Source organism: Gambusia affinis, linkage group LG04 (assembly GCF_019740435.1).
Source record: "Gambusia affinis linkage group LG04, SWU_Gaff_1.0, whole genome shotgun sequence".
Lineage (NCBI taxonomy): Eukaryota > Metazoa > Chordata > Actinopteri > Cyprinodontiformes > Poeciliidae > Gambusia > Gambusia affinis.
Genome location: NC_057871.1, coordinates 20976556 through 21004185, shown reverse-complemented (window position 1 = coordinate 21004185; position 27630 = coordinate 20976556). Strand labels below are relative to the sequence as shown.

At 40.1% G+C, this 27630-nt stretch overlaps 1 protein-coding gene across 3 annotated transcripts in view; it reads left to right on the top strand.

The window, feature by feature from the left end:
* ldb1b (LIM-domain binding 1b) overlaps positions 1-25859 on the top strand; it is a 31056-nt gene extending 5197 nt beyond the window's left edge. The window contains exons 1-11 of one of the 3 annotated variants that reach the window (XM_044114254.1): positions 5776-6075; positions 15536-15638; positions 16638-16682; positions 16868-16943; positions 17042-17144; positions 19974-20146; positions 20218-20340; positions 20417-20500; positions 22472-22595; positions 22681-22829; positions 23689-25859. In XM_044114254.1, the coding sequence (XP_043970189.1) occupies positions 6042-6075; positions 15536-15638; positions 16638-16682; positions 16868-16943; positions 17042-17144; positions 19974-20146; positions 20218-20340; positions 20417-20500; positions 22472-22595; positions 22681-22829; positions 23689-23919 (1245 nt within the window). In that variant the 5' untranslated portion in view covers positions 5776-6041 and the 3' untranslated portion in view covers positions 23920-25859. Of the gene's footprint in view, positions 1-5775; positions 6076-12742; positions 13147-15535; positions 15639-16637; positions 16683-16867; positions 16944-17041; positions 17145-19973; positions 20147-20217; positions 20341-20416; positions 20501-22471; positions 22596-22680; positions 22830-23688 lie in introns of those variants that run through there. The other 2 variants (XM_044114255.1, XM_044114256.1) reach the window with 2 other exon arrangements.
* Positions 25860-27630: the final 1771 nt, after the last annotated feature.

The following is a 27630-nucleotide window of genomic DNA, read 5'->3' as shown; positions in this document are numbered from 1 at the left end:
TTGGATCGTTTGACACTGTGCAGTGTTACACTAGTTACACTGGAATCCATGTAGTGGTGCCAGAATAAGGCGGTCCAAATACAAAAGTACACCCCACTTTTCTGATCTTTATTTGGAAAACGGGGTCAGACCATGCATCTCTAACAATTATACTCCACGTTGTGTTGGTCTACACCATAAAATCCCAATAAAATCCACTGACGTTTGTGGCTTAATGTGACAAAGTGTGAAAAAATAATAGACATAACCGCTTTTACAGGGCGCTGTCGGAGAAGGGAAGAATATGACAAGGAACAATGCATACAAAATGATAAAACCCGTCTTGAGTCGCTCTTGTTCCTCGTCTTGTTTACATTCCTGAGCGGTGTTCGACACAGAAGGATCCTCCCCCTTCTTGTGTGGGCTCAGAGGGGTTTGTGTGTGTGTGTGTGTGTGTGTGTGTGTGTGTGTATGAATACGCAGCATGTGCCCCAACATGTGGGTGATATAAACAGAGGCGAGAGTGTGGGAATAACTCCAGTGAATACTGTGATTGTACAGTCAACTCCACGTTGTTGCAGATGTTTTGTCAATCTGACTCTTGGTTGACCTTCTAGGACCCTCCACCCTCCACCTTTCCAGCACGGCCCACCTCGTCCTCTGCAGTGTGCATCCACCTCCATCTTTCCTTCCACTCGCTCCCTCTTTCTTACTCCTTTGACTTTCCTGATTGCTAGCGTATGTTGGCTGGATGGGCTGACTGGCTGGCTGGATGGGGGGAGGAGGGAAGAGACTGTGTGTGCCCTCTCATGCAGAGAGTCACATGGTGTCCCTGATTGGAGGAAAATGAGTAAAGACTGCAGCTCTGGCTGAAATGGCAACAGACAAAAACGCACAAAGGCTGAGCTGTTTAAAAACGGGTTGCACAACAAGAGAGCCTGAAGAGGAGGAGGAGGAGGAGGGTGTGACAGAGGGGAGGAGAGCAGGAGGGAGCAGACACCGAGGAAAAGATGTGGATTAAGAGAGGAAGAGGAGGGGAGGGACGGGGGGAAGGGAGGGAGGAAAGGTGACGGAGGAGGGAGAGAAAGGCAGAGAGCGGAAGAGACAAGTGGGAGATGAGCACTGTAGGAGCGCGGGAGGAGTGGGTGAGACAGGGAGTGAGGAAGAGATCAGACTGTGTTTCTATGTTTTCTGCAAGGCTGAGCGCTGACGTGATTGGCTGAAAGGGGGGGGGGGGGTAATGTGTGGGGGGGGAGAGAGAGCAGACCTGACTCTGAGATCAGAGACAGACAAAATGGCTCCCAGAGAACAGAGAAGGCAGCATCAGGGCACTGTCATCTCCACTCACACAGCTGTCAGCTGACGCCACGCTCACATCTGGCACACCGACACAGGAAAGAGGCTGAGATGATGAGGAGTAATCCTGATCGCCGGCTTCCTGCAGCACTTTTTCTGTTTTATTATCGTTATTATTCATTAGCATAGAGATAAAAGAAAAAAAAACACACTTTAATGCCACGCCGCCTCACAGCTGACCCTTGTTCTAATTTAACCCCTCCGCCCTCCCCTTGGTGGTGTGGCCTGTTGTAACATGTGACGCACTCGAAGCTGAAGTTCCCCTGCTGCAGAGCCTCTGTGTTCGCCTGCCAAAGAAAACCCTGGACAGGGAATTCACCCAGTGAGAGTGGGGAAATAAAATACTGTGGGGCAGGATGAAAATAACAACACGCCGACTCTCTGCGGCCACAAGAGGGCGCTGCTGTCAAAGGACAACATGAGGTTGGAGGTCAGCTGGAGTTTTTCCTCCTGAGGATGCGACGTTGAGCCTCTTTTATTTCCGTTTTAAATTAAGTTGCTTTATTAGGCTGTGCACAAATCCACACTCCCAGCATTTGTAATTTTTATGGCTGCACCTTACAATTATTTTAATAGTTGATTATTCTATCGAATTTTCTGACGATCAATCGGAGAAACAATTGACGCATTCTACAGATTTTGTTGACACAATATTAGAAATACATTAAAAGGTGCAAATAAACAAATAATTCAATTATTTTTTTTAAATAAGAAAATTACAATTCCATGGCCTGAAATTCAGAAACATAGAATATCTTTAGTGAGCTTGAACCGGGTGAAGAGAAAAGAATTTCACTTGATGAGTTTTGGGTAAAGCATATTTACAGACAATGGTGTTTTCATCCTAAATGCAAAATCTATGCTTATTTTGTGAAGTTTTGGCTGAATTACTACTCTGAATATGTTGTTTTTTCCAGCCACTCACCATTTATTGAGTCTGTACACTCGATTAATGGACTACCAAATTAGTTGACAATTATTTCAATAACAGATTCATCATCACAATTGATCAGAGTAATAATTTCAGCCCTCATCATTTTAAAAACAAAATTTATCAAATTACAAAAAATGCAGATGCAACATAGCCATCAGGTTTGCTAGAGCTGAACAGTAAAATATGCAACGCGACAATGTCTTTCCCAACAGGTTTCCATCTGAATGCACGTTATCAAACACATCCCACCTTTCCACACATTTTCTTTAGTTGACAAAAAATATGAAGAATTCTTTCACAGCTCTAGTTATTCAAGATGACCCTTTATCTTTATTTCCTTTGTAAGAGATAAAATACCTTTGTATTGGTCAATAATGCTGCTACAGATAAGCCCAGAGTGGTTCACTCCCCTGGCAGATTTATGTTTATAATGTATTTTCAATCAAGAAAGATGTTTGTTTCTAGCACGAAGTGAAATGGAAATCTTCCAAGAGATTACGCAAATGGTGTGTCTTTTAAAAAACTTCTCTGCTTTTTTTACTTACGTTGTAACAGAAATGGCAATAATTTGCAATAATCAGTGTAGACATATGGGAGTAGTGACTGCAGAAATGTGCTGAAAGCATATTTAAGGCATCAACATCTCCTTGGTGGGGCAGGATGGAAGATGGCCTAGCCCAAGTTTCTCTGCTGTCCAAAAAATATGCATCTAAGGATAATTGGTTTATCTAAATGGATCCTTCTAGCACTTGATTGGCATCTATTGGGACTTAACCACTAATGCTTTTGGAGTAGTTTTGAAACCGTTGGTGAATTTTAAAGCCATACACAGAGTTTACATTAGATGGAAAATTAAATTTAGATTGGCAGCTAAGTGTCTTTTTATGTTTTTAAAGACAACAAAAGAAAAGGTGCTCCAAGGCATTTGTGTTTAATATAGAATATTATAATCCAATTTAAAATTTCTTTATCGAAAAATGTCGAAATGTTGAGTAAAATGGTTCTTTACCACATTGGTCAAATGACTGTTTTGGATGTTGCTCGTCAACAGGAAACTGAGCGACACATGCATCTGTTTGGATGTTGTTGAAAACAACCACTGTGTTGGTTGTTTTCAACAACATCCAAACAGTAAACCTGAACTATGTGAATGTTTTGTTTGCAAATATTCAAATTGCTATAAATTTGAATATTTATAACAAAAAAAAATCTAGAAATTTAAGCCAGGAAAGGTTTTAAATTTGAAAGTTTGTGAAAACTTTTTTAATATATGAGACTAACATAAAAATTCCTTGAAGGCACAACTAAAATTATAGAGTGATTCTGAACCTCTTACTAAAATAAATCCTTGATTTTACAGGGTTTTTAAAGTTTTAGGTTTATGTTCTCAAAGTTGCTAAAGTTTGTTTAGCAACCAGAACAAATTACCAGCTTTCTTTACATCGTGATGTGTTTGGTTTTTTAAAATATTTTTCCTTTGAGTTTTTTGAATAAATATAATTACACAGCTCACTCAGGCTTATTATGGAGTAAAGAGAGTCGACTTATTGGTTCAGTGCATTAACGCTAATGGAACAGAGCAGCCAGACATTAACAGCAGCAGAACCACAGAAACAACAGCGCTGCAAAAAAAAAAAAAAAAAAAAAAAAAAAAAAAAAAAAAAATCTGTACATTAGCCTATAATATATTTCGGCCATTTTTTTCAAGCACACCGGATCTCGCCTTTTGCTGACTTTATCTATTCTCACCATAACCTTTGAAAATGATCTTGTTGAACTTTTAGATTTAGTCACAGCAACGTTTCATCCAAAGCCTTCAAAATATCCGTATTTTCAGAAATCTTAAGTGTCATAGCCTATTCCTAAAACATCTCAAAGATTCTTTCAACATTTTCAAAGAATTATTACTTTCAAAATTACATCACGGACTCAGATTCGAGCCTGAAAGATGTCATTGAAATGTTGGTACATTTCATTTTTCTCATTGCCTACAAACCACAATATGTCTTCTCTCTGATTGGCTAATCAAGTTCCCATGATGACTCCTTCCCCAGACGGTGCTGTGGTGAGCTGAGGTCTAATCGCCCTTTTGAGATTCTGTTGATACATTTTTTTTTTTTTTTTTTTTTTTTTGCTTGCTTCAAACGCTTTGTTGCTTTCGTCTAATGTTTGAGTGAAGTTCAGAGTTTTGACTTTCCTCCTCTATTTTCTTTGAGAGCGTTCTTTCTTTACGTCCAACTCTGCTCCTGATTCAAGTGAGGAAATCATCAAGTCATGCAGCGAACTGAACCGGAACCTTTGGTGTGATGTTGTTGAACTCATTGGCTCAGCGTGGCTTTTCATAGAGGTAGATGATGAGAAAGTTGGATACGTCTTTATCCGCCATCTGACGCTCCAAAGACTGCAGGAAGACCGTATAGAAGTTGAAGCCCTGCGTCTCCGGACACAATCAGTTGCTCTGCATCAGAACTTTCCAAGTTCTGGCCTGGTTCTAGAGCAAATCTGGAAGAGGTTTTACCATCAGCCGAGCTGAAACACTGTGAGACTGATTCAGGACTAATTGATCAAAAAGTGGCTTTTAATAACAAATTTTTGTTTCCTCTGCTCAGTGGTTTCTGAACTCAGAGATATAAGCCAAGAAATCTCTTTCCTGAAACACTTGAAGCCCGTAACGCTTGGATAAAAGTTAAGCATTTAATTATTTTGGGCAATAATTTTTTGACATCTAAAATTTCTTCTATTTCCTCTCCTGTCAGTTTAATTTAATTATTATGACAAAGATCTTAGTATGATTATTCACAAAATACTTTTTTATTGCATGTTTACGTTGTTAAATGGTAAAAAATAATAATCTCAGAAATATTCAGAATTCCTTTTACTACGTGTAGTAAAAATAAATCAAATGGAGAGTCAAGTAATAAATACTGAAACTCATCGCGATGTTGCTACAACGATTTTATTTACTTTGAATTTTGATAGAATGTTTCTAATATTACGGTAATGTTACATTAATGAATTAAGAAATCTGCAAGCCCGAAGTGAGTATTATGTTTCACAGTCTGATCACAGTTTGATTATTTTTACCCTGAAAGTGTTTACTCTACTCGTCGGTGATGAATTCCACATCAGTGCTTTTGTTTCTTCATCTTATTCAGTAAAAGTGAAGAACTGAAGCCGCTTAACGTTTAACTCCTGATACCCGCCAACTAGCGAAAGACGATTACCAGAGAAGATATCTCTCGTGTGGAGCAGCGGGATAATCTGGGAACGTGTTTGAATGGGGTCGCTGCACTTGAGGAAAGAAATGTCCTGTTTGACCATTAGCAACTCGTAATGGTCAAAGAAAGAAAGAAAGAAAGAAAGAAACGGAAAAAACAGCTGTTAGCAGAAGTCGGCTCGGATCAGATTAACCGGGACAGTCTCCTGCAGACAGAACCGACACGAGGCTGTCCTCGGATCCCAGCTGAGGGGAGGGCGACGGAGACGGTTGTTATCAGAAGTTGGGCAGATGCATGTGGCGCTCAGTTTCCTGTTGACGAGCAAGTGGAAGTGGCGTGCTGCACGCATTTGCACGTGGCTGCACGCGCGCGCACATCAACACTCAGTGGCACATGCACGTGGACACTTTAGGCACCCCCCGCTACCCCCCTTGATGTGCCCCAGAGCCTGACAGTCTGGACATGGGAGATATCAGAGAGTGGGAGAGGCATGAAAACACAGCGCCCGAGTCAGATCTGGGTATAGCTGTGAAAGTGCATTTGTAGGTGACAAAATGGCGATGTCAGAGCAGCTTGAGTCCGAAGGAGGTAAGGTTTTTTGTTTTTTTTCCTTCCTTATTCTCATAGTCCTTCTCGTTTCTGGTTTGTAAGCAAAAAACACCTGAAAAACATCAGATGTATTAACTTTAGTTTGTCTTATCAACCAGAGCAGTAAAGAAAAAAAAAGTTCAGCCCATTCCAGCACGGTTATTTGATTATTCCTGGTTATTCAGCACCAACTTGTGCCAGCTTTAATCACTTCACAGACATGGATTTATGGCTTTAGGTGCGACTGTGCAGCTGGAAGTGTAGCTGGTGAAATGAAGGTTAGGCGTGTGTGTGTGTGTGTGTGTGTGTGTGTGTGTGTGTGTGTGTGTGTGTGTGTGTGTGTGTGTGTGTGTGTGTGCCTCGCTGCTTGGGGTGCTGGCTGAAGATAAGGCCGACCCTATGCCTGAGAGCGAAAGAGACGGTGTGTGTAAGCCCTTCAAGCCTTATCCCGGCACACCTCCCACCCCCACCTCCTCTCCATCACTCCGCTGCACACACGTCCACACACACATCCAGACGCAGCGGGGATTAACCCCATCATGTACCATTTCAATGGGGAAGCTTTGGAGACACACACACTGGCACACAGACTCACACAGGATTAACTCTTGTGTGTCCATTTCCATGGGTTTCTTAGCCGCTCTCCGGTTGTGTCGGTGTAGACTGCTCGAGTTTCCATGGTGACAGGGGCCAGTGAATGTAAGATAGGCAAATCCACATAAGTCACCCGCAACAGACACTCTGAGCTACTATTGACTACAGCTCCCCTGGTGCTAGACTCACAAAGATGCTGCCAAAGGACTGACAGGAGGCTTGTGAGCTGTGAAGTGCTCATGAAACAGGCTTACTTTGGTCAGAAGCAACAAACATAAAGTCAGTTTGAGCTTCTGCTGCTGCTGGTCGGGTGAGAGACGAGGCTTGAAGCAGATTATCCTCTGTAAATGAGTAACACCGCAACTTATTATATATTTGTTTTACACACAAGAGTATGCAAAGGTAAAATTGTATACTGTGCTCAGGTCAAATATAACCTGTTTTTGAAGTTTAGATAAAATTTGTGGGCTGCACAGTGGCGCAGTTGGTAGAGCTGTTGCCTTGCAGCAAGAAGGTCCTAGGTTCGATTCCCGGCCCGGGGTCTTTCTGCATGGAGTTTGCATGTTCTCCCTGTGCATGCGTGGGTGTAAAGAAAATGGATGGATGGATGGATAAAATTTGCTTTTCTCTTCTGGAACAGAAACAATTATTTTAACACAACAAAATTAAATGTACACACACGTGTCCATGTTATTTTTAAATGTTTTATACATGGTTTGATTTTTCATTTGCACTTGCTATTCTGGAATTATTTATTGTTTATAACCAAGCTTATTCAGTTGGATATATCTATCTATCTATCCATTGATAGATAGATATCTATAAATATATTTTTTTATTTTTAGAGAGAAAGGAGGTCTCACAGATCTGACAAACAACTAGATCCAAAATAAAGAGGGTCTGGCACAATTCCCTTATTAAAACTAAGTAATTTGTTCTCCTAAGTGTTGAGGATAAATTGTTTTCTGTTTCTTAGGCTGGTAAAAATGTACTCTATATGCTCCAAAACAGGTTTCAGTGTGATTTGTGTATTTATCAACTGGCAATGTTAGCATCTTTGCCAACAACTCCTTACAATAAACAGAATTAAAACGGTACAAACAAGAAATCTGGAGAGCTAAATTATAAAGATGAGTTAAACCAACAGCAGTAAAAACATTTGGGAGCAGAACTAATGCATTTTTGTTTGTTTATTCTTGAACCACTTTTTTTTTTTTTTTTTTTTTTTTTAAGAAACAGATTTACGCAACTGTAACTCATTGCTGCATTAGTCAATTAAAGCAGTGGTCATCCTAAATGTGTCATCGTCAGACAGTGATTGTTCAGCATTATTCATAACCATCATTATACAGTTGGACAACACAAGTGGTAAAAGCCAGACCACACAGTGACGCGCTCCACAGAGATTTAATTGCATGCTCAGTATGAGTGATTGCAGCAAATTTAACGCTTGCATTGACTGTCACCAGTGTGAACTCATCCACAAGAAGGGATACCTGCAAGTCAATGACTCAATGCAGTCTACTAGACTGTTTTACTATACTTTTTTTTTTTAACCAATTTGAATAATAAGCTGAACTGCATTGTTTGACAGATAGGATCAATTGGAAAAGATGTGCTTGGCTTGGAATATGTCATGTTGGGATGAATTTTCTTTTTCATTACTGCAAAAACCCTTCAGATGACGTGTTGTGAACTGGCACTTTATGAATAAACTGAATTTAATAGAAAAAATAAATGGCAAAAAAAAATAATAATAATAAAAAAAAATAAATCTGATTCCAGTTGCTTCTTCCAGTATTTAGCCAAAAGAGGAAAATCATTTGGTGGGTAAAAGCAATGAGATCTTTTCTAACATGAAATGAATCATCATTTTTATTCAATATGTGTAAAATCAGTCCTGCAAATGTCTAGTTTTCTGTTTTAAACCAACTCAAAGAGTTTTTATAATCTTTTAAAGTTGTTGCCTTTTGCTTAAGTTTTATTTTTAACTGAGTATTTTCTTTATTAAGCCACCCGGCTCTCATCTATTAATTTATATAAGAAAATTAACGAAGCTCAACTGATGAATCAGTTTCATAATTTTTCAGCTCTTTCTGTGCTTTTATTTGAACAAAAATCCATGTCTAGTTTTCTGTTCTTTGTTTGCATTCACAAAGAATGTCAAAGATAAAAAAGCAGACAGACATTAATTGTAGTTTTGATGATTCTCAAGCATCTGTTGCCCAAAAGCTCTGCTAAAGTCTATATTATGTTGTTAAGAAAAGAAAAAAAGTCGAGGTCAAAATGCCGCAGGACAGGACTGGAACACCATCAGAGTTCCTTACATCATTGTCTAATAGTTATGTTATGTTATGTTATGTTATGTTATGTTATGTTATGTTATGTTATGTTATGTTGATGGAAGTCAGAAAGGAAAAAGCTGCTTCAAAAATGACACCTGACCTGGAAACTGATGCATCAATTATTTGTCAGAACCTCATCAGAAAGAGTCTCAGGAGGACGGTGACCTAATTATGCAACAATTAGATGTAAAACCTTTAGCAACCCTGTCATATGGGCTGAAAAATACGAGTGTGGCATGTCTGATTCAAATTATTGTTAATGTGTATAAAATAATAAGCAGCGGGTAAAACATGGTGGAGGATGGGTCGTGGTGTAAGGACGACTTTCACGTGTTTCGATAGAAAACAAATGCAGAAAGAAATGTTTGATTATTTATTCTGCATATTGAAACATCTTATGGCAGTGATCCAAGACATTTTCTAAAGTAATCAAAGAATTCACTGATAGCAAAAACAAACATTTTTTTTAAGGTTCTACTTCAGAAAATCTAAGAGAAAAGTTCCCTTAAGCCAGAAATCTCTCACCAACTCCAGCTTTAAAATCCCATACAAACAGCTGCATTAAAAGGCGTTTTCTTTATACCACTAACAGCTTGTATTTTAATGAATACGTTGTCAGTCTTAAAGCTATACAACCTATAATCGTGTAAATGAAGGGGCCAGAGGCTCATGCAACAATTAGCAAATTCCTCATTTGTTTACAGATTTTCAGCAGGAACATGGTTGGTGTTATTCCTAGATCTAACTCCCAACTGCCAAGGTAAATTAAACTGAATATCTTAAGGTGGAGCTAAACATTTTTGAAGCAGTGTGGATCTAACCTGGCCATATGCAAATTCCCTTGATTTTCATCTTCCTTCACTGCTCTGCCTGGACTTTCTCCCATTGACTTGGATTTCCCTGGTAGAATTTCAACTGGGCCGATCAGCGAACAGAAGGCAAAGTTGTGAACGATAATGTTGATTTTCTTTAGAATTGAACTCTGCCTGTAGTTTTAGCAATGGCAATAGAGGAAGTAGTGAACAAAGCCATTCAGACCTTGCTGACCATATTTCTAAATATTGAATTGAACAGCTGTCTGATTCTGCACTTCTCTCTTCCCGGTGGCAGATGGTTGTTTGCAGCGCAGGTTTTATAGCGGCTTTCATTACTCTTTTTATCCGTCACTTACTAATTTTAGCAATTGGGTAAAATTTAAAACTTCAACAGACTCCACACCTCCAGCAGAAAATTGTTTCTCACTAGCCAAGTGTCCAGACTCTCTGAACGAAGTAAAGAGTAGAACAAGGGGCTGGTTTTTTACCAGGCTAGTGTAGATCAGTGGTCCCCAACCACCGGTCCGTGGCCCGGTACCGGGCCGTGCAAGAAATAATTAAATATGTCCGTTCTATGTATTGAGTCTGGAGGAACTTTTATTTTGAAAATCCTAAACCGGAGGCTGTCGGTTACGTTTTGCACGCCAACATGCAGCAGAATGAGTAAGAAACAACTGCAACGATCCTCACAACACGCGCACCACCCCGCCCCCGGTCCGCAGAAAATTTACGAAGGGTTGACTGGTCCGCTGTACTAAAACGTTTGGGGACCACTGGTGTAGATCACACTGACAGGAAAAATAGACCCAAAACAAAATAAATTATTCAGTGTTCTCCTTCATAAAAAAATAAAATAAATACATTTAAAAAAAATAATAAAAATAAATAAATCAAATCAAATCACTTTTTTGAAAAATAACTTTTGAAGGCTATCTGCTAACTGTAACTAAAGCAAGATCTGTGTCGGCACAAAGTTGAGTGTGCTTTCCATGTGGCTTCCCTTCATCACCGGTCCTGCTTGGAGCATCCACTGACAGGATCTTAAGCTATAGTCATGGAAAGTGTCTGGTTTGCAAACTTCATGTTCTCATCTTTGCTTATTGCAGATGTTTTGGTTCTGATGGCTTCCTCAGGCCAGGCCCTTCAGTTTTTAATGTCGGTGTCTTAGCTAACAGAGCAGAGGCTAGAATGAGAGTCAGTTCCTCTAAATCGGACTCCATGGTTCTTTACTGGCAAAAAAATTATGGGCTGCTCCATCCTGCCTCGAGTATCTCGGCGATTGGTTCACGAGCGACATATGATGGAGCAGGGAATGGATAGATGGACTGGGACCTCATCTGTTGTAACACTGCAGCACTCTGTTCTGTAGCAGTGAAGAGAGAGCTAAGGCAAAGGGCAAAGCTGTTGAATTACCAATCCTAAAGCAGCAGTGATGAGCTTACTCTGTGGCATGGCAGGGCTCAGCCTTGAGAGATCTACCTTTCATTTCTATACCGTTCACTGCAGATCAAATCATCCTGTATTCAACAACTGGTAGCAGACGGATCAACAGCAGAAGTGTACTTCTACTTTATAAAATACATACATTGATCACATGTCAGTTACTCTTTTTTTGTGTACAGAACATTTCACCACTATTACATCCTCTGTCTTTAAATTCAACCATGCATATGCTTGTGAATATGAAGGCAATTTCAGCATCTAGCCTAAAGGTCTTTCTGTCTGGTAGCGAAAATGGGATACGTGGCTGACAGTGTTACTGTGTGCACCTCTACTTGCGCATCCAAAAAAGTCAGTAGAGGTGGTTCAGACATCTGATCAGGACGCCACCTGGAAGTTTTCTGGGTCCACCAACGTGAAGCAGACTCCAGGGCAGACCCAGAGCTCACTGTAGGAAAAGCAGAGGGATTACCCTGACTGAGTTGGGAGTGTTGCTGAGGAGAGGGATATCATTGCTTTCCTGCTGGCACCTCACTCTTGTGAATGGATCTAGGTGAGCAGAAAGCAATGGATGAACAAACGCAATGTCTTCCAATACGCTGTGTGTTTTCTTCTATATCTCCCTTTACAAACCTGTTAGATACAGAAATGAAAGGTGGCCCAAGACATTTGTGCTGTTTTGCATCTGTAAAGATTAGGAGGCATAAAAATGTAGAAAATTGTTGGCTTTAGTCTGACCCTACTTGTTCTTTTTATATTTCAACCTTGGCCATATGGGTGGGATCTCGCTGCCTGTGATCTGAATATCTGATTATAAATTGAGGCGATTTAAGCCGATTTAGAAGCCTTTGGGATTCTCCTTTTGGCTTAGCATCTTTGTACATGTGTATGCTCATTAATGTGTGTGTGTGTGTGTGTGTGTGTGTGTGCGTGTGTGTGTGTGTGTGTTCGTGTGCATGCATGTGTGTGTCTGCAGTCTGAGCAGAAACTTGCAGAGAGAAAACTTACCCTGTTGATGGATCTGGGTTGTCCACCTTGGAGACAGTTCAGTGTACAAACTTTAAAACGCAATTAATTCAAACCGCTTCGGTCTCATACCTTCTGTGAAAGTTCAGAAGATCTTAATCTTCTTCAGAGTGATCGTGTTGCTGCATCAGCAGTGCTTGCATCACTCTGAATGAGCCCACTGTGTATGGCCAGGGCTCTCCGGCTGTCCCAGTTCGGCTGTTAGGAGCGAGCTGATGTGCACTAATTAGGCAAACATGAAAACCACTTTGCAGTCAACATGATCTTTGTTTCCACACAAATTTCCAGTCAGCTGCATTAGGCCAATTCTCATCTGTGTCAGTTAGGAGGAAGAGATGGGATGCAGGGAGGAGGAAGGGGAAAAATGCTTACCAGACAACCTTTATGTGCAGTTGTGCATTAAAGGGGGTGGTGGTGGACAAGGAGGAGGAGGAGAAGAAGAAGAAGAAGAGAAAAAACCGGGGGGAGAGGGTGGCAGACTGTGCTGGGCAGAGAAGAGAGGAGCAAATGCATTGCAGACGGAAAGGAGGAGGGCCTACAGCTATTGTTCATGTCCTCCCGTGAACAAAGGGCTCATCGGGGTCCGTATGTAAACCCACAGCAGGCTCCAGTCCACGGACAAGGCCTCATGCGGGACAAAACATAAAACTACCGACTCCCGCAATTTCGGCCTTATTCCGCTGTTGTCTCTCGGTCTGAGGAGATTTTTTATTGATCCTGTTGGGAAAGGACGTATTGTTGTGTGGGTACGTTGCGTCCTGCGGGCCTATCCGTTTTTACGCACGGAGCGTGCACACGGTCTATCATCACGGATCTGTAAACATCAATTTTCTGATTGGACTTCTTCGCAGGTAAAAGGTCACTTTTCCGCCGAAAGACAGTGTTTCTAATGTGAAACGCGACTCCTAATGCAATTAAATATGGTTAACCAGCACTCGCGGTGGAAATGTATCGCCGTTTAATAGGAGATTTGCCGTAGAGAAGGAATATAACGTCAAGGCGTTAGCCAAAAGGCTATCTGCTAACGGCTAAACTAGCCTGCCCGTCAAAGGCCTGCAAAGCAGTGTTGTAGTTGTGAAAGGTGTCAGGGTTATTTCTCTTCTATAACTTGGTGTTTAAACGAATCTGACATTTGGCACAAATATATAGGTTTCATCTTTTGTTGCAGATATTCCCAGTTTTCTTGCATGTAGGTCTTGTAGCGTAGCTTAGCTGGTGGCTAAGTGCTAACATTATGCGATGGCTGCCTCTAATTGCCTTTGTAACCAATTCTTGTAACTTTACAGTGAAATGTTTCAGCAGCGTAAAGTTGAAACATGCATTACAGACGCCTAAAGTGTAACAAAAATGATGGGAAGACATATGAAAGTGTATGACTTGGGTAGTTTGCTTGGTTTCTCCTAAATAACGCTAGTAGAAACCACAGTGGCCGTCTGTGACGAAACCAATCTAAGAAAAATAAAAAGTGTGGAGTGACGGTAGTTATTGACAGGAGATCAATGCTGTTAAATCTGAACTGTTTAAGGCTTCTACGCCTCTTTGTGGTAGGATTTAGGTTGAAGTTTGACCACATAGTTTATGTACAACACATGAACATGTATAGTATGTATATATAAACCGTATGTAATGTGTTGTTTGCTTGTAAAAGAGAGAGGAGCATGATTCCCAGTGGAGGAAGTGGAGTCCAGCTGATGCGATTGTGACTGACTGTCATTAACCGCTAACAGGAGAGGAGAGGAGCTAATGGAGCTTTCAACAACTAATGGACACATAACCATTGATTATTTATTTATTTATTTATCTGGCGGTGCATCCAGCCTATATCGTGGTGTTGCAATCCAAACTGTTTGTTGTTCCTTAAAGAGCAGACAGAGCTACAGCTGAAGGAGTGTTTTATTGCTTTTCTTCCTAGCTGAAGATAGGGAAACCTGTTATAAAAGGCCTATTTGTTTACCTTTAGGTTTCTAACTTTCTCCACATGCTCTCTGGAGTCTACAATACACATAGTGTGCATACTTGACTGCCATTACTCCTGCTTTACATTCATGGGATTGTTATCCTTAATTGACAAATCTGAATGACTAGTTTAAGGGAAAACTAATACACATGCTTTCAAACAACAATGTTAACTCTTGAGAGTTTTACTGCTAACTTAAACTAGGAAAGAAGTGTTCTTTTTGTTTTTGAATTTGTTGTTTGTACTTGAATTTCACATTAGTATCTTGTTTTTTACAATTGCTTACTCTACAGATGCACCAATGAATCAGTCTGTCAGTTTTCCCATAATCAGATGTGATTGGTGTTTGGGAGATCAGATGCCAGAAAAATCTGCCAGCTTCTTTTGCCCCTTTCTCAAGGGGCATTTATTCTGTTGTTTGTATTTTAGATGTACATTTAAACTGAGTATTGTTACCAGTAGTTGGTTATTTCCATAAGGTACAGAGCAGTTTATATAGTGATTAAAAAATCTTTTTCTTTTTAGGTTTTCATTTTTCTTCCAACACTATAACATGATGAAAAAGCGTGGACTGGGCTGTTCCAGTAGATTAAAAAGTGCATCACCTGTTGGTTGAGTTCTTAGTTTTTATGAATACCAAAAAAAAAAAAAAGATCCTGATCAGAACTGATTGAGCAGAAAGTTGTCCATTTCGGATTTCAATTGATTGATGTATGTCTGTTCAATAGTAACAAGACAGGGGGGACATTAAGGAGGAGGGGCCTCACCATGGTGACCGTGGGGTCATGACACCTACGCCGCCATGCCTGGATGGTCTTTATGACGGAGCCGAGCAGTTATTGTAAAAAAAGAAAAAAGGATGGGAACTGTTTGTGTCTGGGAGAGACATCAGCCTGTTTTATGAGTGTTCGCGTCGAGGACATATGGTCTGCTGGTATTTTTATATTTAGAGGTGTTTTCATGGAGATTAGATGGTGGCGAGGCGGAGGATTAGCTTTTGTGCGAGGAGGAGGATGCTTCTTCACCGTCTGTGTGTCACTAAAACGGACACGTTCCTGCTGCGTGGGGCTGACGTCCACATGTGTTGCTACACCAGATGAGCCCATTAATCAACTTGCACTGAAGACATTGTTGCACCAAAGACTTGTGGAATAATTTAGCTTTTGTCTCCGAGCATTGGGCGTTACTGTTCTACAAATTCTCTGCTGTAGTCTGTCTAGTTCCCTTTTTGTTGTCACAGATATTTATGTTTTTCCTCTCTTGTGTGTCTTCATGTCATCCAGGCTGTTCCTCCAAGTCATTCAAACTGTACTCCCCCAAGGAGCCCCCCAACGGTAGCACTTTCCCCCCTTTCCACCCCGGCACCATGCTGGACAGAGACGTGGGGTGAGTTTCCTGCAATTTGGGCATTTTAAAAATCTAATGCTGGTGTCTGTAGCTTTGTGACCCATATTGTATTCACAAAGAGAGTACAACAGGGATTTAATCATACAGCACTCGTATTTGTCTGATGTAAATTTAATCTGTAGTTTCTGGTTTAGAAATGTTGTGACCTTTCTCATCATCATCGTTTACGTGTAAATGTCTGGTTTGTGTTAATATTTATATAGTGTGATAAAGGAAGGTGAGTCAGGTGTATAATTGTTTTTATTCTGGACTGTAGCTGATTTCTTGGTGCACCTATATAGTCATTTAGCTAGTGAGGTCATCACTCATCACCCAGAGCAATAACTTAAGTCAGACTGGAATTTAATTGGTGTTCAGAAAGTAGTCTAAATTTATTGGACCGTGGAGGATAATATCTATTTTTCTTGATTTAAAAAGGAAGTGATGGGCTACTTTTGGAAAATAAACCAACTCCTGGTTAGACTTTGAAACATCCTGATGCAGCTTTCAAAGTATTTGTGCCATTTGTTGTGTTTATGATTAAATACCCATCAAAAAGTCAACATTGTAATGACAGGAAAAAGCTTCTAAACTTGAATTTGTTTTGGACATTTATAACAGTTTTTACAGTTTTATGGCATCTATAACAACAACTGAGTTTAGAAGATATTTAATTAAATAGTTATTAAAAAAAAAACACCAAACAAACAGCAATTTGTTTTTTTCCGTTTGATGAAAAATTAAATCATTTCGAACCTGAAGTAAAAGCTGTTTTTCTGCCGGATGTAGAAAAACTTTTTTTTTTCTCCTGAGATTAATATTGTGCATGTATTGTGTAGAAACCCATTTTCTGCTTCATGTTTCTTTTTTTTAAATAAAACAGAGGTTAAGATATTTGGGTGCTCGTTATATTTTCTTTGAATTCTGCTCATATATTTTCTAGTGAAGATGAACAACCACGTAGCTAAAGTTTAGTGAAATAATCTTCTTGTTTTCCAGTCCTACTCCGATGTATCCGCCCTCATACATGGAGCCAGGAATAGGGTAAGGCAACACTGTTTCCTGTTCCCTTCAGCTTGTGTTAATGTAGTGTGTTAATGTGTTTTACAGCAGCTGTCAACTCCTCCCCTTTAAATTAAGATTTAGTCAGAGAAACGCTTGAATGTACAAGTACTTTTATTTTCATCTCTGCTTTCTTATTCATCTTCTGTGTTTGTGCTGTAACTCAGGAGGCACACACCATATGGTAACCAAACAGACTACAGAATATTTGAGCTCAACAAGCGACTACAGAACTGGACAGAGGTTTGTGTCCAACTGGATGCACAAACACGCACCCGGAAATGCACACAAAAACAGTCGTGGTAATCCTTGTGTGCTGTTTTCTTCAAACGATCCTCTAGGAGTGCGACAACCTGTGGTGGGATGCTTTTACTACAGAATTCTTTGAAGACGATGCCATGTTGACCATTACTTTCTGTCTGGAAGACGGTCCCAAACGTTACAGTAAGTAAGAAACATTACTTGAGTTTTTAGTCTGCTAATGAGCCCCTATTCTCGACCCTTAACATTTTTCAGCGACGACCTTTAGTTATCCACAAAAAACTACAGATTCAATTATATATTCATGATGATCTGTGCGGTTATAGACTATCATGGTACATGTCACACTGTGTGAGAGCATTAACCTCTGTTCTGCTACAATGTGGAGTGTAAAATGCAGAGTTGCAAGTCGACTAATAACAGCAGATAGAGGCTCAGCAGAGAATGCAACCACTGTTGTTGACACACGCCTTTTTAGAAGGGGAGGTGTTCTGGGAAATGTTCAGAGCAAAAGCAGTAATAAGATGTTTGTCACAGTAGCATTCACAATGTACATTTCTTTAAGATTTGTACTTTTTTTTTTTTTCTTGAGATTTGACCTCTGTCTATTATTATGCGTGAGCCGCTAGGAGATTCTTGCAGTATGACAACGTGAATATTGTGATACCAGCATATGTATACAAAAAAACTGTTAGAATAAAAATGTGGCAACTAGTTCTCATGATCTAGAAAATAAAATTAAGAAAACACCAGCCTGATTAAAAACAAAAAACGGCCGTTGTTCTGCGCTTTGTTCAGAACAAGTGCTGAACAAAGAGATCTGGACTCTTTGCTGTTGAGGAATGATTGCTTCGTGGAGTCATGAACTCTGCTGAAGTTTAAAAGACTGGATTTGATTTGACCAAATCACCGATTTTTGGCCGTGACGCATGTAATTTGCCAGCTACGCTATGAAGCTTACCGGATATTTGCCGGGAAAACGCAGAGCTGAATGGTTTTTCTTTGATTTTTGTCGTCTTCTGGTAAAATGCATACTCTAATAGGAGGTGTGTGGTACTTAGTTTCCACATCATGGCTTTCTGTGTTTAAAACCAAATTACTTTTTCTTGTGAGGGGAAACAAAATGTAGTGGCCTTTTTCCGTCCAGCAGTGTCAATTCAGTGGTTTTAAGGCCTTGATAAATGTAGATGCTCAGTTGTTTTCAGTTCTGTTGGACCGACTAACCAGAGGACACTGGTTACAAATTTCAAATATTTTCTGCTGGTTCTTTCACAACAACTTTTTTTATGGATAAAGGTCATAAGTCTCTCAGTGTGCGCCCAGCTTTAGAGGCCAAACACACCAAACCAGCCACTGGTTGTTTGGAACATCTTAACGGCGTGGCGTTAAATTCCTCTCCTCGTGGGTCGGCCTCCTGCATGCTGAAGAGATGATGCAAGCATTTCAAACAGTTGTGTTGGAGCAGAGATTTATCTACAGCGTGTTGCTGACCAGCGTCTCTGCGAGTGTCGTCTCTTTGTGTTGCTATGGCAAATAATGCACCGCCTCAAGATCTGCAATGTTTTCTTACCCGATTTACTTCGTTCCCTCTGTCTTGCGTTAGAAAGGAGTCTGTTTTAAAAGAGACTTAAACAACAAACAAAATTGAAATAGACTGAGTGACATTTATTGTCTATAGTTAGACATATCCCTATTTTTGAGTGTCTGTCTTTCTTTAGAGGGACAGTGGTGAGTAGTGATTATACAATTCCAATCACAAATGGCACAACCTTTCTAATAGTGTTTGTCATCATTAGTTTTTTTTGGGTCCTGTCATTTCCTGAAGTCCTCCTATTAAAACCTGATTTCCTTCCTTTCAACTTCTTCAAAGCAAATAACCCATTCAACAAGAACTGAACCAACTAAGACAAAACCTTTTACCTCGATTCAGGATCAACTGCATCTCTGTGTAAAATTATGAAAAAGCGCAACGTGGTTAATTTTTTTTCTTTTCATGCCGTTTCCTGATTTCTCGTTTTTAGCCCAAGTGAGCACGGCGCTGCTTTTCATCTCCAAAGTGTCGATCTCAATAAAACCAACAAAAGTTGTCCAATTTTCCAACGTTTTTGGTGGCTTTTATATTTTCTCATTCTGTATATGTTTTGGTCATTCTCATGCCGGATTGCCTGTTTAAAAAAAAAAAAAAAAAAACTTTATTTTTTTTTCAGCCAAGTCCAATCGATGGCGGTGGCAGCTTTGGAAAAAGTCACAAAGTGTGTGTAGTTAACGATGGAGGCAAAAACAGGCTGAAGACGAGCTTTTCGTTTTAACTAACATTTTTTTCATTTTGCAAAGAGTTTTAATTTGTCTGCATCTTTTTTTTTTTTTGAAAGACCTCCTTGCTCATTATGTAATCTATTAATATGGAACAAACTTCCAGAAAACTGCTGAAACAGAGTCCCTTTAAATCAAAGTTAAGAAAACGATTCAGATTTGCTTTGATTCTGGAACATGGATCAAAGTCTTTGATGTATGTTTGCTTGGTGATTTTGAAGATGGCATTTGACCAAATGTTTTATTGCTTGCTTCACAATTGACTGTACTTTGAACTGCCTTGTTGTTTCTTGTTATATATATATTGTTATACAAACAAACTTGACTTAAATTTCACCAATTATTTTTTATAATTGTGTTTGTGGGCAAAATTTTTGCCATTCTAGAATAATTCCCCAGTGGCCGATTTTTTTATTTTTTTTTATTTTTATTTTTTTTGTTTTGTTTTTTGTGAACCTTCCAGTTTGTTAAAGCTCTGTTTGTTTAACACAGTTTATTTGAGGAGACGCAATAGGAGCCTTTTCTGCTCTTTGTCAATTTATTGTATTGGAGCGTCAGGCAAACCGTTGCATAACAGCATCATTTAGACCAGTGCCTCAAATTGGACCTGCATATATTAGTTTTTGCTGTTCTCTGGTGAACAGATGAGCTAAGAATATTTTTCACATCTGTTTTTTTTGTTGTTTTTTGTTCGTCCAGCGATTGGTCGGACGTTAATTCCAAGGTACTTCCGGAGTATATTTGAGGGCGGGGCCACGGAGCTCTACTACGTGCTGAAACATCCCAAGGAATCCTTCCACAATAACTTTGTTTCCCTTGACTGTGATCAGTGCACTATGGTCACTCAAAATGGAAAGCCCATGTTCACACAGGTACGTTTTGTCAGGAGAGATTTCCTTCTTCACGGCCTTGCAGGCTGAATCCGTCCTCTGAACCTCTGCAGGTGTGTGTAGAGGGCCGCTTGTACCTGGAGTTCATGTTTGATGACATGATGCGGATAAAGACGTGGCACTTCAGCATCAGACAGCACCGTGAACTCATCCCCCGCAGTATACTGGCCATGCACGTAAGTGAGGGACTGGGGTACATGTGGATACGTTAGAAGGGCGTCGTTTAAAAGTAATTTTTTGATCTCATTCCAGGCCCAGGACCCACAGATGCTTGACCAGTTGTCCAAAAACATAACAAGATGTGGCCTGTCAAACTCCACCCTCAACTACCTCCGGGTAAGGGGAGCCAGGGTATACGTTTTATTATTATTTTTTTGTTTGTTTTCTGTTCGATTTGGACCACAAAGCTGACTTTTATAGATGAAAATATCAGCAGGTTAATGCTGCAAAATCCTGTTGTCTTTTTTGAGTCTGTATGCTCAAATGATTCACCAATTACTAAATTAGTTGAGAGTTATTTCAATAATCATTAGAGCAATTACTCGTTCCAGGCCTGCTTGATTGTTTGTGTCATCAGAATGAGCATCTTTATGTTCTCGATTTGAAATGACAGGAGATTTCTAGAACAAACCTGTTTCTGCTGGGATGTACTTACTGGTTTAGCAATGATACGAAGCTCAGTTTTATTTCTCCATTTTTTCCTTTTTTGGTTTACGATCAACAGTTTCGTCTTCACCAGCACGTTATTCCACGTTTAGAAGTTTCCGCAGTTTCAGAGAGCCACAGCACACAGAGCGAAACAGGAAGTTGTTTGGGTTTTTTTTTCCAACAAACTCCTGCTGGATGCTTCTTTGTGAGTCTGTCTTGACTCTTTACCTTGCAGCTTTTTGTTTGGTAAGAACTGGGGAGAGCTCCATCTGTGTCTTAACTCTGGGGTCGCTGCGTCTTTGTGCGAGTCCTGCTCCTGCTGTCGGTGAGCAGAGGCTGCAGCGGCAGAAATACTGACATTCAGCTGGCCTTTCGTTGTTGTTTTAAAAAACAATACCACTGTGCGCTCACTAGCATTAAATAAAGCTGTGGATCATGGCAAAATCCTTAAAGCTGTTATGGAATTACTTCCTTCAAAATAAATGGGTCGTTTTCTATTTATGCTGTTTCCATTTTGTTACTAAAACTTATCAGTATGCAACTAAATGACAGAGTTGCATGTTGGCTTTATATGAATGAGTATATGAAAACATTAGCAGCAGTAGCAGTGGATAATAGATAGTTAATACAACTCTTATGTGTACCAGGGAAGCTATATATATATAGAGAGAGAGAGAGTAAAATAGTTAAAATAACTACAAAAACTAAAATGGTTCTGAATTGGTATTAAGTTTGAAGTGCTACACACGGTAGCAGGAGGTGTTTCATGAGGAAAATGGCCTGCAAAGTTGAATAAGATGTGCTGCTTGACGTTGATGTAGGAAAGAACCCTGGCAGAAGCCTTTGAACATATTGAAGCTGCTGCTGCTAGTCTACAGGTTAGATTAATTTAGCTATAGCAATATCTTTAGTCCACACGTAGATTTTAAAATGAGTTTGTTCTGAACCTTTCAACTAAAGCAGCGTCATGATGAGTTCCTTAAACTTCCTGCTACATGTTCCTTTAGATAAATGTTTGAGGAATCCTTTAGTCTAGAATCCCGGCTTCATGTTGGATTTAATGATGCGCTAATGCTAACGCTTTCAGCCTCAGTTCTGCTTCCATGTTTTTAAGGAGCCTATTAAAATGTAAAGATCGTGTCAGTATCTTAATGAATAACATACAGAATAAATACATCGAATAAAATCATAAACAATACACTTAATAAATACAAATCATAAATTTTGTGACATGGAAATATCAAACCCTTTAAACTTGTATTTTGAATGTTTAATGATGAATGAAAGGACTTCTGTTAACTGGTTCAATCTTGTATTTTAAATGTACTATTTTCCGAATAGTGCGTTTCTGAAGCAAAGTCAATCGTTTGGTAGGTAAATTGTTTAATCAGACAAATTGATTTTGTATAATTGTTTGTGACAATAATATTTAAAGCTTTTTCAGAGGTTCACTTTGTACGGTGCAGTTTCACTGCAGGAGTCTTATTGAAACATTGGAATGTTTAAAAATATGGATTTGATTAATTTATTCCGCAGCTCAATAATAATAATAATAATGTAGCTTAAACTCTCCATTTCAATAAGAAACATGTCTGTTCGTATTAAACTTTGCGTCACCCTTGGTCAACCTGTTGCTTCCTGTTCTGTTCCTTCCTGCAGCTGTGTGTTATTCTGGAGCCCATGCAGGAGCTGATGTCCAGACACAAGACATACAGTCTCAGCCCCAGAGACTGCCTCAAGACCTGCCTCTTCCAGAAATGGCAGAGGATGGTGGCACCGCCTGGTAAACCGGACGGACCGTGTAGATTCATAAACGCACAGTCAGCCTGACATTTGCGTAATCGCCGCTTTCTCTCCCGACTCGACAGCCGAGCCGTCGAGACAGGCCCCCAACAAGAGGCGGAAGCGTAAGATGTCAGGCGGCAGCACCATCAGCGGCGGAGGCGGGGCCAACAACAACAACAACAACAAAAAGAAGAGCCCCGGTAGCGGCTTCCCTCTGTCCAGCCAAGTTCCGGTCAGTACATCGTTGCCACCTAGTGTCAGCGCTTGGTTACTACAGGTTTTTTAAACGTGTTCATTTAGAAAGAGAAAAAAAACAAAAAAAAAAACAGACAGGGCCTGGACAATATCATAGTGTAACACAGCAATGGTGATATTGATTTGCACTTAAGCCCTATTTCCTCTACTCTGTTCCTGTTATTTTCCCCATCATCAGAATGTTCTCATCACTCTGTGCGGTCTGACATCTCAGACGGTAAAATCTATATGCGTCTGTATTATGAGCCAGGAAAGCCCCTTTGGCTTTAAAAATGTATAATTAGGACGCAAAGCCTAAGACAGGGCTAGTAAGGGTGCTTGAAATCCTTGAAAATGTTTGAATCTTAGCAAGGTGTTCTCAAGGTTTAGAAAGTACTTAATATTCAAACTGCACAGTTTAGGAATAAAGTGCAGTCTAAAGTTTGATTAAAGGTCTAAATTTGGAAAACGTTATTTAGAGTTGAAACCAGATAGTTGGATAATAAAAATTTTTTCTCTCCCTCCGAAGCTGAATCAGTCCAAACTTACTTAGATCTACCAAAAGTATTTCTGTTTGCCAGGAAACTTGGTGAGAATTTTATTTAATTTTTTTTAAAGATATTTTTTTTTTCTAGCTTTTTTTTGGACCAGTGAGGTATATAGGGTTTGTATAAGCCATATTGCACTTATTGATACTGTGCTGACGATCACAGTTTGATCAGCTCTTACTAGAAATACAAACACCACTTTGAATTTATTTTGGGTTTTGTTGTTTCAATTTGAATTGCAAAAATGCTAAAGACTACAAAGGAAAACTCAAGTCTCCCTGCTAACAAAGCCCTGTGTCGTGACCACAGGACGTGATGGTGGTGGGAGAGCCCACCCTGATGGGCGGGGAGTTCGGCGACGAGGACGAGCGTCTGATCACGCGGCTGGAGAACACGCAGTTCGACGCGGCCAACGGCATCGACGACGAGGACAGCTTCAACAACTCTCCGGCGCTCGGCTCCAACTCGCCCTGGAACAACAAGGCCCCTTCCAGCCAGGAGAGCAAGAGCGACAACCCCACCTCGCAGGCGTCCCAGTAGAGCCCCGGGGCGGGCCCCCCATAACCTCTATACAGACCCCTCTGTCAGCCCCCCCACCCTACCTCTATAGCCATGACTGCAGCCAAATTGGTCCATAGTCTGATTTGCAAACCAAACACAGCTGTAGCGCTCAGAATCACACCGCAGGTAGCCTGAAGGAGCTCCGTCTGTCCTCTGACTGAGCCAGAGAAATGTTTAGGCACTGTGTCCCACCACTGTTTCTCTCTCTCTTTCTCTCTTTCTCTCTCTCCCCTCCTCCAACTTTTTACACAAAACGCCCCCGTCTGCTGTTGCTCGCTTTCATTTCCGGATGGGGATAGGGGTTGACACGACCGAGAAGTAGCAGGAATTTATTCCACACAAGAACCAAGTACACTAACCTATGGGAGAAAAAAAACCCTCTCACACGGAGGGGTGGGCGGGGCCTGTGGGGGCGGGGCTTCACGGCGGTGGCGAGTGGCTACCCGTCATCTAAACACGACTCCGGATTGTGGCCTGTTCTGCCGATGCATAAGCCACCCTGCGTGTGTGAGCGAAAGTAAGTGTGTGTGCGTGTGTGTGTGAAGAGAAAACCTGAAGCGTTTATCCGTGGCTTTGCTGAATCAGACGGGTCAGAACCGAGCGTCGGGTTTTCAAAACTAACACACTAGTATGAAGGCTATTTTGAGGCACTAGGGCAATAACACACATGTATATTCTCACCCATGCATACACACGTAATAGTAAAGGTCATGATTGAAGGATTCTGAGTGCCCCCAGTGCCCCAACCATCTCTGATTAGACTGCAGTGATTGCAGTCTTTCAAATGGAAAGCATTTACAACACACACACACACACAGCTACACATTTTAAGAGTTTTTATACAGTATATATATTTCCCTAGAATGTTTTTTTTTTTAATTTGTATTAAACGCCTTCATTTCAATTACTTTTTTTTAATTTTCTACCAATACTGAAAAGCTACAGACCAAGGAGCAACGCAGGACTTTTACCCTCCTCTCCCCCCTCAAAAATATATTGTTTTTAAAAAAAATTTTTTTTATCTTTTATGTTTATAAAAGAGAAATAATTTAGTGTGGATGTTTTTATTTTGTCCTTTTGTTGTTTTTTTTGGGATTTTTTGTGTATTTGTGCTTGTATATTTAAGGTAGTAGCAAAGTTCTGTCTGACTGTAATAAAATGTATTCTTACTTAGATTTACCTAAAGCCATCCCGATCTAATGTAAAGAAACAAAAATAGGAAAAAGGAGAAAAAACACTCATGAACCTGTTCCCTCTTCCCCCCTGCTGTCTTTCCTCCTTCCTCTTTTTTAAAATAAAACTTGTGTAAATTAAATTACAAACCCCCGGGGGTACAATGCCACCATGGGAAGATGATTTTTCTTAGTTTTTTGTTTTTTTTTTCTATTTATTTTTTAAAAAATCACGCTTGTATTTTGATTAATCACAGCATCCCTGACAATTTTTCTGTATCTCATCTTGATGTTGACGTGAATGTGCTCAATGGCTTTTAGTTTCCCTGTAACCTTCCTGTTTCATCACTGGCTAAGAAACAATCTTTTGTTTTTGATTTTTTTTTTTTTTTATGAGTTTTATGTTAAATTTCTCTTATTTGTACAGTCTTGTTTATAACCAGCAGTGTCGCTAGCCATCTTAACATTAAGTACAGTCTGCATATTTTGGTAACAGTGCTGAGTCTGTAAAGTCCAATAGAGAACAGCTCTGTTATTGGTTTGTACATTTGTGGGGGTTTTTTGTTTGTTTTCTTTGGGGGGGAATTGATTCCAGCTGAATTTATGATTGACTTTGAATGGTGACTTGTACCTTCTCCAAACCCTGTAGAGAAATCTTTGTTTGATATATATTTTTTTGATTTGCTTAGTTTCTGCCCTTAATAATTAATGTATGGTACCAATAAAAAGATACATTTTCACTTTAAACCTGGTGTGGATGAGGAGTATTTGTAAATAATACGAATGCTGGACCCATAGTAAGATAAGGATCTTCTTGTTTATGAGGTTTTACATTTGTCAGTCATGTTAACTTTTAATTAGTAATTTATGTTTCCTGTTTACCTCAAGTGTTTGTGTAAAAGAGCAGCTCATTTGTCATTGTTACCCTTAAAAATGGGAAAGAGAAGCAAACATGAATCAGATAATGAAGATATGTTGAGTTTTATAAGTGGGGAAGAAGCTAAAAGGTTTCTCACTTAACATGTGCTATGAACAGATGTTTTAAAACAACAAAGTGAGATGGATGATAGAAGAAAACATTTCAGAAAACAACAAATAGCAAGCCTTCACATTGACTTTTTCTGTGGTGTTGGTATACTTCCTTAGCAAAGGTGGCGATAAAATTGGAGGGAACCGTGAAATGCTGTGGATATTTTATTTCTGTGAACAGTTTAAATAGGATTTTGTTTCTTGCTGCTGAGAGAACCACAACCAGTTAGAGGCCAGTTTGATTAGTTTTTCTCCATTAAAACATTTTTTGTCTATAATTGCAATTTATCTGACATTCTAAAACATTAGAAGTGCAACAGAAAAACTTTTTTTTTCTACTACACTCAGGATATGTTTTGAAAATGTTTTGAATTTTTCCAAGCATGAATGAATATGAACCCAGTTCCAAATATAATGTAGCTGTGCAGGATCACAATCCCTATTTAATATAGGGACTGTGATCCTGCACAGTCCCTATTTAATATACAGTAACAACACAACATGCTACTGCTTTCTTTTCTTTTTTTTTCTTTTTTTTTTTTTATTTACAATTTTGTACCATTGCTATCTGTAAAAGCTTGTCAATCCAGATAGCAAACTTGCTTCAGGTCGCACAGCTGAGACCCTCAGCTCTCTGCTGGCTGCACCTGTCAATTCAGTCCACCCATCCATTTTCTGTTCACCCTTGTTAGGCATCAGGGTTGCTGATGCCTAACATTCCGGGCGAGAGGCGGGGTTCACCCTGGACAGGTCGCCAGTCTGTCGCAGGGCAACACAGAAAACAGACAGAACAAACAACCATTCACACACACACTCACACCTAGAGAGAATTTAGAGAGACCAATTAACCTGACAGTCATGGTTTTGGACTGTGGGAGGAAGCCGGAGAGAACCCACCATGCACAGGGAGAACATGCAAACTCCATGCAGAAAGACCCCGGGCTGGGAATCGAACCCAGGACCTTCTTGCTGCAAGGCAACAGCTCTACCAACTGCGCCACTGTGCAGCCCTCCTTCAGTCCTCAAACAAATAAAAGGTGAGCTGAGAAGACACAACCAGCAGATTAAAGTTGATGTTGTTCAGGCTCCTGATCATGATGCCTCTTGGGCACGGGTAAATTTTGGTTATGGGCCATGGGGACAGTTACCCAGGATGGCAATAGAAAGAGCCCAATAAAAAAGTAAAACACAACGGATGGATGACGTTAACTCCTGGAGACGAAGACGGCACCCTCTTTGCAGAAGATTGAGATCAATCATCAGTTTATGCCACTCCAAAATTTCAGAGATTCTGCAAAGTTAGGAGGAGCAAAACTAAAACCAGAACTACCAGTCGAACAGGAGGGCACAGAAAGGCTGGAAGGAAATCATCAACCATTCCTAGAGCAGCTCCCTTGGTTCTGGCTGAAGAGAATCAACAGTATATCCAAAATAGTTTCCTCCTGGGTCTGTTTTTAGCCTTCCTCCCAGAAAAGTAGCCAGACACCGA